This window comes from Nelumbo lutea, chromosome 1, assembly GCF_056320005.1.
Source record: "Nelumbo lutea isolate HS-2025 chromosome 1, American lotus-T2T, whole genome shotgun sequence".
NCBI classification, from domain to species: domain Eukaryota; kingdom Viridiplantae; phylum Streptophyta; class Magnoliopsida; order Proteales; family Nelumbonaceae; genus Nelumbo; species Nelumbo lutea.
In genome coordinates, this window is record NC_142684.1 from 77,474,067 (window position 1) to 77,491,140 (window position 17,074).

The 17,074-nt window shown below is 39.0% G+C and overlaps 1 protein-coding gene across 1 annotated transcript; it reads left to right on the plus strand.

Moving 5' to 3' along the window:
* The first annotated feature begins 1,410 nt into the window (after window positions 1-1,410).
* Window positions 1,411-5,699, plus strand: LOC148875515 (putative zinc finger protein CONSTANS-LIKE 11). Its single transcript, XM_088965918.1, has 4 exons — window positions 1,411-2,239; window positions 2,461-2,697; window positions 3,878-4,227; window positions 5,075-5,699. The coding sequence occupies exons 1-4, from the start codon at window positions 1,628-1,630 to the stop codon at window positions 5,196-5,198; spliced, it is 1,323 nt and encodes a 440-aa protein (XP_088822044.1). The 5' UTR covers window positions 1,411-1,627; the 3' UTR covers window positions 5,199-5,699.
* The last annotated feature ends 11,375 nt before the right edge of the window (window positions 5,700-17,074 follow it).

Here is a 17,074-nt window from a genome sequence, read left to right on the forward strand (position 1 = left end):
ACTTCAACCGAGATTGCTGCCCTAGAAAAGTTTTTGCAATTCCAAGACTTTGTTCCTTGTAAAGTCAGAGCCAAAAGAGGTTGTGTGACTCATCCAAGAAGCATAGCAGAGAGGGAGAAAGCAAGCAGGAGAGAGATGACCTATTAACGACCAAAACTCCAAAACAGAGCTCAAAATGCAAAAGAGAGAAACCCATCTTCTTGAGAGCCCGCCTCCACTCTTTTGTTGAGAGCCCGCTTCTTCTTGCTGTTGTTGTTCGAGTGTTACAAAGAAGAAGCAAAAGGTGCCATGGGAGAGGGAGAAAGAGGCTCAGGAATCTGAGAGTTTGCAGCAAAGTGATGAATATATTTTAAGAAAGCAGTTTGCGAAGGCCTAGTAAGCACAAGCAGTCAATTGGTTAATAGATTTGATCTCCCCCTGCGACAACGAAAAAAGGCCTTCCTTTCCGGCAACAGTGAAAATAGAACTTCTTCTTGGCAATGGCAAAAATAGATCTTTTCCTTCGACAATAGTGACAAGATCATTTTATGTGCGTTTTGTTGATGGCTGAGTTACATATTTTTTAGTGTTATTAATCCACCAATACACGTCAAAGGGAAGGTTGGAGAAGATGAATAGTGTTTTTCTTATCTGAATAGTTATTATAATGGTAATATGGGAATTAAAAAAATATTGCAACGGCTTTTTGGACAAAAGGATAACGGAAGGGGGTTTTGTCTCATGGTCATAATACGGGGGGGTCTTTGTCGCAAAACAAAGGACAGGGGTCTTTGTCACAGGCCCCATAAAACAGGGGGGTCTTTTTAATTTACCCTTAATTTTAACACCCATTGTCTCTTTCTAATTGACCCATGAGATCCACGTGAATGAATAAAAAGTAATTAAGAGAGTGTTTTAGGAGAAAACGTGGGTCAATTAGAGAGATATATTTAAGGAAGATTCAGGAGATTTAATAGAGAGAAAGAAATTTTAAAAGATCTAGAAGAGGCTTTAGGAGAGAGAGAGATAATTTAGGAAAATTTAGGAGAGATTTTAAGAAAGAGAGAATTTAGGAAGATTTTTAGGTAATTGGGAAGTGGAGATAATAGGAGGAAGGAGAGCCTTGATGATGTGGCGTAATGAGAAGGAAGAGAGAGAGAGAGTTAAGGAGGAAGCAGGAAAGGTGAAGGGAGAAAGAGCTGACGTGGAGCTCCAAGTATAGCCTACATGGGGTGAATTAGTCTTTTTTTCTTGTGCGGGACCATAGGTAAATGCTCCTTTTTCTCCTCTGACTTCAGCTCAATATAGACGGGGTGATTTGCTTTGGGTAAATGCTCCTATTTCTCCTCCGACTCCAGCTGAATCTGCATGGCTGCAATTTGTTATTAATAGTCTGAGTAGTTGTCAGATTGTGTAGTTTTGAAGGTGATTGTGCAAGATGTTAATAACAAATATGTTTGACATTCTTGTTTAGTAGAACTTGTCTACACTGCCGAGTTTACGTGCAATTGTTATGTTCTTTCTCTAAAGACAGGAAAGGATTAGGAGTTTGCTGTTTGATTAGTCTAGCTAATTAATTAATATGAATCGGTGCTACAGGTTGTGATTAAGTGAACCTCAATTAAGAGTTGTTCGGTTTGAAGCAAGAATGGATCCTGTATGCGATTTCTGCGGTGTGGCAAGGGCAGTGGTTTATTGCAGATCGGATATCACCCGTCTTTGCTTGAACTGTGATAGTTTTGTCCACTCTGCGAACGCCATCTCGCAGAGGCATTGCCGTTCACTGATATGCAATAAATGCAATTCGCAGCCTGCAGTAATTGGGTGCTTGGAAGATAAAATGTATCTCTGTCAGAGCTGTGACTCCAATGGGTGTGGTTGCACGGGGCCAGGGCATCGGCGTCAGGCAGTGACATTCTACTCGGGCAGTCCTACTGCATTAGAGCTCTCAAGGATTTGGCCTTCTAACAGTAATGCTTCCTCTCCACCAAGGGAGGTCAATGCAAGTTTGGAACCACCTGGTTTGATGTCTATGAATGAGAACTGCATTAGTAATTCATGGGAACCCAGAGATAATGGAAGTAGTTCGGCTGGGTTGACAACGACAAATAGGTTGAATGAGTTGGAACCTTGTACTACCTTTGATCCTTGGGCATGCCCATCTTCGGTGATTCAACATAGCGTGAGTTCTATGCCATACTATGGAGATAAACCGCCATTCTTCCCCGAGGAGTTAAAACTATCAAAGGCGGTTTCTTATGTACGTTTAGTCTCTACTAGTTGTTCTAAAATTTTAAGACAAATTCATCACTTGAAAAATCGTTTCTTCGTATCATCATTTCTGTGGTATTTATAATGCAAGAATAAGTATTCAATGCCTCTTAAGTCTTAACATTCAAAATCAAAGCAGTTCCTTACAAATTTAGATCCATTTTATTGAGTTGAATGTAAAACTTACTTTTTTTTTTTTCTTCTTACCAGGATGTGCAGCAGGGCTGCTCTCCGTTGAAGGATCTTGAAATCTGTCATGGTGGTGATCTCTGTGAAGGTCTCAACATGGATGGTGTTGAGTTGAATTTTGAGAATAGTGATGAAATATTTGGTTGCTCAGAAAGTCAACCGAGTCATTCCTTTGAGGATATTGGAATGGATTGCTTATTTATGGATAAAAATTTCTCTGTTGCTGACTCTAGTTGTCCCAGTGAGAATGTCTTGGAGGTATTTTCCAACCTCACGTTTCTGGAGAAATATTGCTTTCTTCCATCAGTTTGTATTTCTTCTCCTTTTTCGCAATGATAATTAAAATTCTGGTTCAATTATCTCTTGTTTGGTGCAATAAAAATGATGATCCCAATGTTTGATGAATATCCATAATTTTGAAATAATGCTGGGGAGAAGGAATTAAATTGTAGTTGTCTACAACTTCATCACAAAAAGGAACCATTGAACCTGTAACACTTTTTCCTGTAACTTAACCATGTAATTGATATTTTCCTCAATCTCCCCAAGATATTTTCTCTCTTTTGTTCAACTCACAGTTAAATGTGTATATTAGCCAATCTAAGATAGATTTGGTCTGTGGTTGAAGAGTTTCTCTACTTTATCATTAGTTTGGTAGAATGCAGGTGTAGCTAATCCCAGATTAAGAATGCCCCCATTATTTTGAAATTTGTAAAGAATGAATTCAGGGCACTTGAATAGGATATGCACTTAACCATGTGAACAAAGTTTCACCATCCTCAAACTCTTCTCGCATTGATGTGGAGAATCCAGTAGTGGTTAGACCAATTGATTTGATAAGTGCCCAGTGAGGTAATGGATATTTCTGCGTATTCTTACTGCTAGCTTGCCACGTGAGGAAATGGGGAATTGTACCCCTGCTTCCTTAGTTCCTTTAATTGGTATTATAATCTTCTCATCTTACTTCCCTTGTAATATTTGGTTATGATTTTCATGAATAAATGATCATCCACTTGCATAATAAATTTGATGAGGTTTTTATTAGATTAATTGCTATAGCAAAACAGGGTCATAATCCAGCAATGCTACTCTTTCTTTTTCTCCTCAGTTTGATGATAGTGGAAATGAGCTTTTTTCCTATTATCTGAACATTATCCACCAGTTTTTACAGAGATGTATCTCTAATCTGATTGAAATTATAATGTAACCAAATGTTGAACAAAGGCTTCTTCAGTCCTTGTATATCCATTTGAGGCATTCTTTTATTTTCTATTTCTATTTTTCTTCATGTGTTCATTGACGCATCAGGAATGCTATCTGCTGATGTTTTTGTTACATCATCAAAACATCCGAGACCTTCATTTATTAGGCTAAAAATAGTAAGGCTCCATATATTAGTTACATGGCTGACAACCACCTTTGTTCTCACTTGCATCAGGCATCGTCATCGTCAGGGCAACCAGATTACATTGCTCTTCAATCTTCTTATGGTGCTGGATCAGCAACTGCAGCCCAGGGTATAAATAGTGCCACAGATCGAGTCTTTCTAAATCCTAATCACAACAAAAACATCAACCTAAGTTTTCCCCCTCAACAAGTCAATTCAAGTTTGTCACTTTCATTCTCCAACCTCACTGGTGAAAGCAGTGTTTCTGATTATCAAGACTGTGGAGTATCACCAATGTTTCTAACCGGTGAATCACCATGGGATTCGAATTTGGATACCAGTTGCCCACAAGCAAGAGACAAAGCAAAGATGAGATACAATGAGAAAAAGAAAACACGAATGTATGTTCCTCAACTCAGTGTCAATAAAATACATGATTACGATTTGATGACTGTTTAGAATGATCTTCATATCTTATTAGATGACTTATTTTCCATAAGTTGCAGAAAATTTTCTAACTGCCATTTTAGTTTATTAATTATTAGACTGTTCTGTTCCTGGCTTCTGTTTGGATTGTATAGGTAATCTATTTATCAATTTTAGAAATAATTCTAGAACTGTTTTGTCTAAGAGTCCAATATTTGAAATATGTCAAGATCACAAAAGCAGATATGTTTAGAAACTATAGAATACCCATAAGTTTCATCATGAAGAAAAACTTAGTCATTTGTATGTTGATTTCTCTTTTATCTATGTAAGGGTTACAGAAATATGTTCACATGTTTCATCAATAAACAATTAATAAGAGAGGTCAATGACTTGGAGAGTTTTTTTTTTTTTTTTTTCTTTTGTTGAAGGCCAATGACTTGTAGAGTTGGTTGATGTTGTTTGTATGCAAAATAATACTGATTGCTGAGATGTTATAGTGGCATTGTCTTTTAGTTACTACTGATGCTATTATATATATCCTGATAATATGATTGGACAATTTTTTTTTTTTAATTCTCTTGCAGTATGCATGTGGCTTTGATTGAGAAACAAACTTGGTCGATAAAATAGAAAATAGAAGACAGGAATATTTCATTAAATCTGGAAAACAATATTAGTTTAGGATATGTCTGCCATTATACAATTTATTTTCATTTCTGTGTTTCCTTTCTGCTGCTTTATCAATACTATAATGTTTCATTTAGTAGCCATTTGCTTGCTATAAGCTCCTAATCAGTGTTACATGTACGTGATTCTCAGATTTGGGAAGCAAATAAGATATGCTTCTCGTAAAGCTAGAGCAGATACCAGAAAACGTGTGAAAGGAAGATTTGTGAAGGCTGGTGAAGCTTATGACTATGATCCTTTGGTAGAAAGAAAATGATGAGATTGCTGGCATATTTTCCTTCATCACATAAATTGATCTTTCTTGTTGAGGTATCAAATGATCCCACTGCAAAGAGTCTGAAAGAATTCAATACATTGTTTTCCTGTATTTGGATAGCTTCCTTGTAAAGCATGTGAAAAAGTTGATGCAGTATGATCTACTCAATATTCTTGGATCATTAGGGTAAAAGAAAAGAATTACAAAATGTGAAAGAAAAGCCAAAGGAAAATGGAAGATGATTCTTGACTTTCTTAAAGTAAATTTTGCATTTCCAATGAACACAATTGAGACGAGAAGTGCAAACTTTGGATCAGGAAGAGGTTCAAATCATAGTTACAAACAAATGCATGTGCATCTGAACCGTGTGCAAATTTTGCATCTGGTTTGGATTTGCAATGGAGCCTTAATCTAATATATAACACTTGGAATGTGGTACTACCAGCTTAAACAATTACAAAAGGATGCTATGTTCTGTGCTTTGGCAGATTTCTGTCCCATGTTTTCAGACATCTAACTGTTACTGCCTTTGAGTAGAATATAATGCAGTTGCAGTGGTAATTGTTATCACACACTTCTGGAAAGTTTGAGAGAGTTCCACTGTGTGCAAATTAAAGAAAATGACGATTGAAAGTTCAAAATGTTAGTTCAACTTTTTTTCTCTAATTTCATATTTTATTGCTTCCTCAGGCATTTAATAGAGCATAGACAACGTAACAGAATTCAAAAATACCATAAGAAAAACTTAAAGATACAGAAGAGGCTTCTTCTTCCTTGCTCTTGAGTTCGTCACTGTAACGTCTGAATTACGTTAACTTCTCTTCATCCAAATCGCGTTGGTGAGAAGCACCAGTTCAAGTGAAGCTCCAATCTGTAAGATTTTGTTATGAGTCTCAAAAGAAAGCATTTAATATGTCTAAATGCCAAGACGTCAACTCATGTGTCTGTTTGTTACAGTATAATGGAGGACAACGTAAACGTAGGTAGGTGTCATCTGCTTGACAGTATAATGAAGCTTGTGGGCTACAGAGTTCATGAAATGCCAAGGGCGTGTCGTGAGGCTAATACCATGGGGATGTCATCAAAGCCACCCTGTTTTCTCTCTTCATCCCTTCTTCTGCACATCTCCAAATGCTGAAGATGGTATGGTTGGGAAAAATGAACCGTTGCTAGAACGAATGAATGAATGAATGAAAATTTTCTTATAGAAACTAGTTATTGGCATGAATGTCCAATTAAAAGGAGATTTTCTTATTTGCCCAGAAAAAGAAGAGCTTATGATTTATAGTGAGGGGATTTTATTGCACCTGAGTTGAAAGGAGATTTTCTTATGGTATACAAAAGAAATTTCTCTTACGGGTTTATGATTAGTAAGGGGCACAGGCCGCACACCTGGGATAATCTCCTTAGACTTTCACTTTTAAGATAAACTGGGCTGATTAAAGTCAATTGGGAAATTCCGAGGTTATTCGTTCTGATCCCGGTGTCTGGTTCTTCCTCTTCTTCTTTATTCTTAATTTAATTGAAATTCCTTGAAATTGATACTATTTTCATCATCAGAATGAATATTGATATTTTTTTGAAGTAATAAATGATGAAGGAGATCTCAGGTTGGTTCAAGGGGTTGTAAGTAATTTTCCACGTAAGGGATTGTGCACTGCAATTAAAACAAGAAAAATAAGTAAAGCATGTATATAACTAAAATTTAGGCTTTATGGATACTTGTAGATAGGTAATGAAGTTTAGCTTTGCTCCTACCTCGTGTGTTTTGTTGGTGGCTTATAATCCACTGTGAATTTGCTCATCGACCTCATTCGAGAAAAACATAGGCAAATTTTCATAGTGATTTGTGGTGGAAATCAAGGTTTTTAAAAACGAATTGCTGACTGAACCAGTTAGGGGTTTAGTTACTGGTTTGAACGGTCCAACTGTTTGACCTGAACGACTAACCCATTCTGACAAAAAAATAAAAAAATTAAAAATTGGAAAACGGTCAAAACTGTTTGAACCGTTAACCAGCCAGTTCAGCGGCTTGCTGGCCAAAATCAACAGTTTTGGAAGAAAAAGCGGTTTTGGAGGAAAACGGACCGGTTCCCGATTTTTCTAGTCCGGTCCGGTTTTGAAAACCATGGTGGAAACAAATCTCGTGGCCTATCATTGAACACCCTTCGCCCCTTGGTGATTCTCAGTGTTAAGGGAATCACAATTAGTTGATTCAGTTGCACTTGGGACTTTCAAGTTATCCAAAATCACAAATAGGTGAGAATCGCAAGACTTGCAGACTGTCCCAACTCGCAGGACTCTATACTCACTGTAGCCTGGAATCGCAAGTAGGGGTGGCAATTGGGCAGGTTGGGTTGGGTTTGGTTTGGGTAGAGTTTCAACCCAATCCATCTAACTCGTCAACCCATTGAAGACCCAGTTATATAAAATTAAATGGGTTGGGTTCAACCCAAACTCGTTTTAACCCAATTCAACCCGCCCAAACCAAATAGTCTTAAATTTATGGACTTAAAGAACTAATTCTCTCTCCCTTAACAAATAAGTTGGTTGTAGCTTGGTGGTTATTGTAATTATTATTTATACAAGTGGTGAAGGTTCAAATCACTTTAGATGCATGTTATTTTTACACAAGCAAAGCCATTTGACTGTGTTTGGATTCCGGGTTTGACCGAACCACTTAGGTCCAAACCGGTCAGACCAACTTAAACCACTTAGGTCAAGGGTGGTTGAACAATTTAGATCTGGATCAATCCAGTTGGACCAGACTAGACCGGTTTAGTCAATGGTGGATTGAGTTGGATTGGACCATATCAGGTTTGTGCACGGGTTCGGGGGTAAGATCGGTTGACCCGAACCGGGTCAACGTAGCTAAATTGGGTCTGTTCGGTTTTGGGTTGGGTCATGTGGATATTGGTCGGATGGACTGTCCGAATCAGGCAAAGCTAGAGCTATTCACGGGTCGGGTTGGGTCGATTTACTGGTGTTTTCCTATCGACCCGACCTGGTCGGGTTACCTGAAATTGAAACCGAAACCGGCCCTGTGTTAAGCAAAACCGACCTGATCGGTTTGAGTCAGTTTGGGTCGGTTTCAGCTCTACTTAGTGGTGACTTAGTTGTTGTTCAAGTGTTCATTTATGGCTCTACATTCCCAAAGGAAACCAACATTTTCTTAATGTTTTGTGTGGCCCATCCAAGAATCCAGTTGTGGAGGGAGCAGAGTTTGAAAGACAACTTAGTTAAGTAGGTTGTAACTAGGATAGAGACAACTTAGTTAAGTAGGAACTAAGTAGGTTGTAACTACTAACTAGGAACTAACTACTAAGTCGGTTTGGTTTGGGTCGGTTTCGGTTTTCACACATGAAAAATGAACCAAATCATCGGTTTATGATTTTTTATAACCCGAAACCGACTGGTGTTGAAGAAAACCCAACCGACTCAGGTTGGGTCGGTCCGAGTTGGTCAATTTGGTTGGGTTGGGTCTTCTTATGAACAACCCTAGGCAAAGCATGTACAGGTCGAATCATCCCGCCCAAAACCATTTCGGATTCGGTCGACCCAAATTGACTTGTACCAGGTCAGGTCAGAGTGTATGAATATTGGTTGGACCGGATGGCCCAAAATGAACAGAGGAAGCAGCACCGAACCATCCCGCTCGGTGTCTATTTGGATTCAAGTTGACCCGGATCAGTATAAGCTGGATCATGTCAGATTGCGTTGAACTGGTCTAAACTCGAGTCAAATTGATTTGGATTTATGTTGGGCGAAGTGTATTGATTCAAGACAACTAAATTTAGTCAATTATTAATAGAAAATTAATGAATTAATTATAAATTATTTAAGTCAAATGAAGAATATTTAAAAAAGGGATAAGGAATTAATACTTATGTCTATAATGGTTAACCCAGTGGTTATCCACAATCCAACCCATTTAAATGGGTGGGTTGGGTGATGGGTTGATCACAAAACCCGCCAAGTAAATGGGCGGGTTGGGTGGATTGGGCAGGTTCAGCGGGTTGGATTAAAAGTTGCCACCCCTAATTGCAAGCTGGACATAAGACATGGAACTTGTAGATCCCAAAATAAGCACTAATTGTAGGCATTTTATGGAACTTGTGGAATCCACTACTTAGCAAGTTATGGGGCTAACTCAGTTTGGGGTTTCTCATATAAATAGCCTTGTGTCTTGCACAAAAAGTTATCTTGTATCTTGAGTGACAAGAAAAAGAGAATACACGGGTGTGAGAGAGAGAGATTTGGGTGTATTGGGGGCAAGGATTTGGTGAGAAGGTTGTGAATAGTAATTGTAATCTCCATTATTTGGTGGGTTTTTTTCTCCTCTGATGACTTTGGATGTAAGCTATAAGCTGAACCATGTAAATCTATATTTGTTCTTCGTGTTGCTCTATTTTAAGTTTTATGGTTTTATTCCCCTTTCTCTATTTTTCATTAATTTTCTCGTTCCTAGGTTTGTTAGCTTTACAACATCATCTTTAATTGTTTAACGTTTCAAAGGAAGGCTTAAGAAGTATTGCATTGAATTGCTTTACAACATCATCAACATTACAACATATTTTATTCCACAACTTCTCTTTTTTATATGGTCATTTTTTGGCCATGTTTGGGAGTGCTTATGTTAGAAATATGTGCTTATTAAATAAGCACTTATTTGTATTTGGCACTCAACTTTTTCAAGTGCTTATTTAAAAAAAAAAAAAAGCTCTTATTTTATATTGGGTTTTGGTGGTCTTTTTCACCAATAAGCATTTAAATAAGCAATTGTGACTCTTTTGTCATTCATTTTCTTTCAAATTTTCAAAAGATCTAATCCAAAGTGAATGAATAAAAGTACTTTTACAAAAGTGCTTTCATAAAACTACCTTGATAAAAGTATTTCTGTAAAATACTTTTATAAAAGTGCTTTTATAAAATCACTTCTATAAAAGTGCTTCGTAAAAGTACTTCCATAAGAGTACTTCTACAAAGGTGCTACTTTTGTAGTTCTTTCGTAAAAGTGCTTTCATAAAAGTACTTTCATATAAAAGTACTTTCGTAAAAGTGCTTTAATAAATATACTTTCATAAAAGTGCTTTCGTAAAAGTACTTTCATAAAAGTACTTTTGTAAGAACCACAAAAGTTCTTTTATTAAAGTACTTTCATAAAAGTGCTTTCATAAAAGTACTATCATAAAAGTGCTTTTATAAAAGTACTTTCATAAAGTATTTATATAAAAGTGTTTTTATGTCAAAATGCTTTTATAAAAGTGTTTTTATGTAAAAGTACTTTCACAAAAATGCTTTCATAAAAGTACTTTCGTAAAAGTACTTTTATAAAAGTATTTTCATAAAAGTTCTTTCATAAAATGCTTTCATAAAAGTGCTTTTGTAAAAATACTTCACTTTCATAAAAGGAATTTTATAAAAATTCCTTTGTAAAAAAGTGTAAAAGTTAACTGAGGACAATTTCTCAAACACTAATTAGGTGCTTAAAAATATAGTTTCCACCCAAATAAGCACTTTATTTTTAAGCACTCCCGAAACTTAAAATGGTTATTATCTAAAACTCATTTCTCTTAAACTCACCCTAACTTTTCAAAACCTTTAGAAACCCCGTCACGGATTTGCTATCAAAAGTTGAGAGATGGGCAGTTTTTGGCAATTTACTATTTTAACCTTTGTTTGGATTAACCAATTCATATCACGTTTCCAAAATTCCCTTCTCACTTGTGACCCAAAACCCTATTGCACCTTGAATCTTAATCGAAGCAGGTGGGACGGTGCAATATGAATGAAATTTGTTTGTTGATTTTGAGAGAAAAGTTTGGCTTGCAACCAATCTCTCTGTTCTCTAACAATGATTTCTCTTTCTTTTTTTTTCTCTTCTTTGACGGATAACGAAATTTCATCCTACATGGGCCCCTGATCTCTGACCCTGCAACGAGATTCCCTTGCAAACAATAATTGTGCAGCAGTAATAAAACAAGAAAATCCTATTATTAAAGCATGAAATCCTCCTCATAAATATAACATAAATGCATAGGGACATATTCACAAATTTTTATTTGTTGGAGATCCGGGCTCATTAACTCCTACTTCTCTCTATTCAAGTTCCATCTCGGAAAAACAGTTCATCTTTGAAGTGGTCAAGAAAACCAAAATGTGCTTATCAAGGAAAACAGTAAAAAAATAATGTAAACTGATGAGGAGTAATTTGGTCCTCCGAATTACATCACGACATGTGGCTTTTAAATGACACCTCAGCATTAAGCAAGCGGATCACCTTGGCAAGTCAACTTGTAGCACCTCGCCCAGATGGGACTATTAGGTCTCCCAGCAAGTAGTGACCTATCGGCCGAGCTAAGAGAAGTACTATTGGAAAATTACAAGGCGAGCCCGTTGATTTGTTATATAGATCCGTTGTCAGTCCAAGATCTTCATAGTACTAATGAGTCAACCGTTAGGATGACCTACCGCATCACACGCATCAAAATTAATCAAATGGACCACAACCCCTATGCAAATTATGTAATTGACGTAATTACTCTTCCGAGTTAACGGAAATGGCTCCACAAGAACTTGAGACCTGTTGCAAGAAGTCTCAGGTCACTCATGTCAATATAAAGCACTCATTTTCACCTGAGAAGGTACGTACGATCAAGTACTCGCATTCTCTTATCTATTAAGAATTCTCAACACAATTTTCTGACTTAAACATCGGAGTGTCCACCCCTGGTAAAAACAACTCAGACACTCTAACTCTAACTCTCTTGTAGAACAGTTAGCTCGACCATCCTTAGCTCGACCTAGTACAGCTTACCCATCGACAGGCAAGTATCCGAATCGACGTCCGAATCATCAGACATGTGAGAGTTGCCAAATCACGTTACATCATAAACCAATGCCTTACCAAAAAAGAAGAATAGTTCATCTTTATTCACTTAGGCTCAGTTTGGAAGACTGAACGAATAGAGTGCAAAATCTTGTATTTTATTTTATTTTGTATATATTTATACTATAGATATTTGTATGTATACTCTTTCTAAACTGAGCCTATACAGCCAATTTACAATTATGTTGTTATTATTGATATTTGTTTTCAATGAAGCTTCAGGATTATCAATAGGTTGTTCACTTGTTCAACAAAAATATAATTTATTGAAATATAGCATTTATTTCAAGAAACTATTAGTTCATACGTGTATGAGAGGCTCCGAGATGTACCCCGTGACTCATGACCTAGACCTACTTTATAGCATATATTTTTTATTTATATTTAATTTATAAAATTTATGCTGGTTTATAAAGATTTACTGACATTTTGGAGTTTAAATCAGCCTCCCACAACATTGCCCCCCACAAGTCCCACAACACATCCCCAGCATGTATTGTGAACATTTCCTGATAATAATCCTAGAAATGATGATGATTGGAAATGTTCTCAATACATGGCGGGGATGTATTGTGGAACATTATAGGGGGCTGATTTGGCCTTGATATTTTGATTGAACTGGATTATCTAATCCATTTTTTGCATATCTTGCCAGGTATTGAACCAAATTTAGATAGGAATTTATCAGAATCTGATGGAGCGTGATCTGACTACTCCTAGCTGGAGGATGATTGAGCAACGAGTTGGATCAATCTGCAAGACGACAGATCAGAGAACCTAGGGTGGCTAACTCGGCGAGGTCGCTCTGACGCTTAAGTTAGTATATGCAAGCTGAATGCTTTGAGAACTTAAGAGCTTGAGAGCTAGAGAGTAGAGTAATCACACGCTTTCTTTTTCTCCTCTCCTCTAGGTCTTTGGGGTTGGTGCCTTTATATAGGCATTATTCAGTGTGAGCCTCACGCACCGCATCCGAGATTTTCGAGAGATCGTGCCTAACCGGTCCAAAATCCTATCATGCATGTTGACCACCCTCCAGAATCGTGGGAGTGTTGGGATATGCATGCCGAATTTGTCAGTGAGCACGTCTCGCAAGTCACCACCTGGACCTCAGTCAGGTCGGCATGCCCTTAAGGTGCTGTAGGTCGGCCCTAATGTGGTGCTTCTAGCCGACCTATGTCGAGGTCACTTCGACCAGTGACGGGGTGTTGTAGGTCGGCCCTAGACGAGCTGCTTCTCGCAAGGTTTGGGAGAAGAGAAACCATGATATGAGACACCAAGTCATTGCTTAGGTGGTGTCTACATGTCAACTAGCTGTTCTAAGATGCCATGTGTCATGATGTCATTGGAGGGCCAAATCCGCCCTCATCAATTGCCCCCCACTCCCGAGCTGAGAGTAGCTCAGCGAAGGGAAGAGATTGCTCCTTTTGGCCCAAGATGACTGATTCGATCAGTTCGTAGTCACAAGCATTGGTCTGATTTACTTCTCAAATCGAGATAGTTCGAGTGTTTGCTGCCTTACGCAGGACCTCGCTGTCTTGATTCTTGGGGCACGAGAGCGAACTCATCCTCTCAAGGAGAGGTGAAGAAGGTACCCCGAGGACATCTACCTTATCAGGGATGTAACCGTCAAGGGGTTCTGCAATCCGACCATTACCTCGAGAGCGAAGCTTACCATGCTGTCCTCAGGGGGGGTTCTAACTGCGTGACTGCTTTATTAGGTCGCTCCACCTAGGTAGACTTCGACACAATGTCACTCAAACTGGTTCTCAAAAGAGTAGCCAGTGAGTTCGACGCGGAGCCTAAAACCGAGGTAGAGGTCGACTGTGAAGAGATCAGCCAAGTTTGCATTTGACATGGTGCCGAACTGGTATGTCGAATAGGTGTTGTATTTTGTCTTTCACTCCATTGTGTAAAAGTATTCTAAGTGTGGATTACGTTGAGGTGCCAAACTGTATGCACACCGATGAGGCTAAACGCGGACTACTTTTTTATTTTGCCCACGCCGAAGAGGCAACTAGGTATATGCTCGAGCTAACGTGGATATGTGTAGATTACTAACGAAGTGTCAAGCTGACGAGCTAGGATCTAATAGGAATAACACGATCTCAATGTATGCTGAAGTGAACAGACATTGTAGGGTATGTGCCCGTCCTACCTACGCACAAGCTATTTTTTTATTTGCCCATGCCGAAGAGGCGATTGGGTCTCATGTGGTGTCAAGGTCTTTTATCAGCTCGACACCTTAGCCCTAGGGCTCTAGGAGCAACTTGCGGTCCACTCTCCTTATCCTTATTTAGCCAACGCGCGACTTGACCTTTCCACCTAAGAAGGTGGTCATTCTGTAGTAACTTCTCATATGGCTGCTTCTACGTCATCCCGTGGGGTTATCTTCTTGGGCAAGTGCTTGCAAGACCACAACGTACATGTTCTGCCCCCCTTGCGAGGGCATAATGTTGTTGTCAGTGTGAGTCGGTAGTTCAAGGCCACAACTACACTACATTAGCCTCGTTAGTGACACCAGTCATCCACTCCTACAAGAAGCCACTGGGAGCTCGACCTACAGGGGCAGCACTACTGACTTTAGGTCACCACCTTGCACGGGAGACTTGGAAGGCTCGACTTGCAAGGGCTTCCATGCAGTCCATTGGCTACCAACTCCCGCGGAAGCTACGAAGAGCTCATCTTATAGAGACGACCTCACGAAATAGGGCTGATGAGGCCTCGTCCTGACTGACTATTGTTGAGGATGAGTTGAGGATGCTCTATTGTTGTCTACATTGGGTTTCTCCCATGCTCGAATCTGGAAATTCATGCTTCATCTCATAGAACTGCTACGCTTCAATCCCGATGGGAACCACTGATGGTTCTACCGCGGGGAGAGGGGCGTTTACATACAGCAGCAGTGTATTTATCTGGGGCACTGGCGATGCTAAGTTTGGCCTAAACTTTTCTGCTTGTCAAAGGGGAGTTCTCCAGATTCATCATAAATGTTTTTCCCCCCAGTAATCGGTATTTGTTCTGGATGTTGATGTTGCTCAAAAGTGCCTTTGATTTCATAAAAAATGGAAATTAGAAAGTGAGAACTTTAGTTTCTAAAAGGTGAGATCTTAGCTTTCTGGAAGAAGAGGACTTAGTCTTTTAGAATGTGAGAACTTAGCTTCTTGTAGCATTTCCCACAGATGGCGCTAATTGATGGAGCATGATCTAACTATTCCTAGCTGGAGGGTGATCTAGCTTCCAATCAAGCAACGAGCTGGATCAATCTGCAAGACGACGGATCAGAGAACCCGGGGTGGCTAACCTGGCGAGGTCGCTCCGATGCTTAAGTTAGTATATGCAAGCTAAGTGCTTTGAGAATTTGAGAGTTTGAGAGTTTGAGAGTAGAGTAATCACGTGTACCCTCTTTTTTTTTCTCATTTCCTCTACGTCTTTGGGGTTGGTGCCTTTATATAGGCATTATTTAGTGTGGGCCTCACGCACCGCATCCAAGATTTCCGGGAGATCATGCCTAACCGGTCTGAAATCCTATCATGCACGTTGACCACCCTCCAGAACATTCGATACATTGGCCAACTTCCAAGAATCATGGGAATGTCGGGATATGCATGCCGAATTTGTCGGCGAGCACGTCTTGCAAGTCGCCACCTGGACTTCAGTCAGGCTGGCATGCCCTCAAGGGAGGTCGCTCATTGTGTTGAGGTCACTTCGGCTAGTGACGAGGTGCTGCAGGTCGGCCCTAAACGAGGTGCTTCTAGCCGACCTGAGTTGTGGTCGAGGTCGCTAGGTTGGCGGTGAAGGCAGGTTGTCAGGTCTGGGCGAAGAGAAACCACGATCTGGGACTCCAAGTCATTGCTTAGGTGGTGTCTACGTATCAACTAGCTATTCCAAGATTCCATGTGTCATGATGTCATTGGAGGGCCAAATCCACCCTCATTAGAATCCATTATGATCCATTCTTAGCCTTAAATTCAGTCATTGGCTGTATAGCACATAATTTTGAGTTGGTTCTTTGTATAATTGGGATAGTTTCACCTTCACAACTGGTTAGGAAAGCATGGGACATGATTAATAGCCTTTGAGTAGATTTTGTAGTGGATTATGGATCTATGTGCCTGACAGATAGACAGATAGAGGTATCAATGGACCAGTTTTAAGTTAAATCTTATTCAAATCAAAATCAACTTAGATGGATTGGATAGACCAATGAAACATATTAAATTGGATCAGCCTAGATTTAATGGTCCAAATTATTTATTGATTAGATTGGACTTGGCCCATCATTAGACTGAATCAACATCTGATTCATTAATAGAATATAAGAATATAAGTGTCAATGGACTAAATTTGGATTGGAATGAATCTAAGAAGTTAAAACCATTTTGAACATTCCACCCATTGTGACAATAGGTTGGGGAAGCATAGGACTTCTCTTTTTGACTCACCAATGAGCTCTGGATGTTGACGAAGGATGGGCCTGACCCAAAGCCATAGATGTTAAAACCGATTTAGCCACAAATCCTTGGTCAAATGGTCCAACCCTCCTTTCGGCTTGAGTCTATCAGCATTGGCTATAATTGACAATATAATTTCTTTACTCATGCCTAGATTTGCTTTAAATCTCTTGCCATTCTACTAATTTCTCTTTCTTTCTTTTTGCAAGTGCCACTCAATTAATAGTTTGGGATTTTGGGTAAATCATAAACTGTCACACTGTATTTAGGGGTGATGACACGTAGCCCCGAACTTTGAGACTCGATTCAGTACACACAAAATTTGTCCTTACATCGTCCCCATAACACTTACAGCGGAGGCAATGTTGAATCCGGATTCCTAAACTTTGTTTTGTGACAAAAGACCCCTTCAATTTCATGTTTGGATTGGTCGGAGGCAATGTTATATATAGTGGGTTAGACAACTTTTTCATGAGAGAATGTGCTAGTGCTACATATGTATAGCGTTCCATCACGGGTACATTAAGAGCACCCTT

What these genes read in the sequence shown, in the direction of transcription:
- LOC148875515 (XM_088965918.1), top strand. Translation starts at nt 1,628, where the DNA reads ATGGATCCTGTATGCGATTTCTGCGGTGTGGCAAGGGCAGTGGTTTAT. An exon ending in TATCAAAGGCGGTTTCTTAT is followed by an intron (nt 2,240 to 2,460) that starts GTACGTTTAGTC and finishes TCTTCTTACCAG; the next exon opens with GATGTGCAGCAGGGCTGCTC. An exon ending in GAGAAAAAGAAAACACGAAT is followed by an intron (nt 4,228 to 5,074) that starts GTATGTTCCTCA and finishes CGTGATTCTCAG; the next exon opens with ATTTGGGAAGCAAATAAGAT.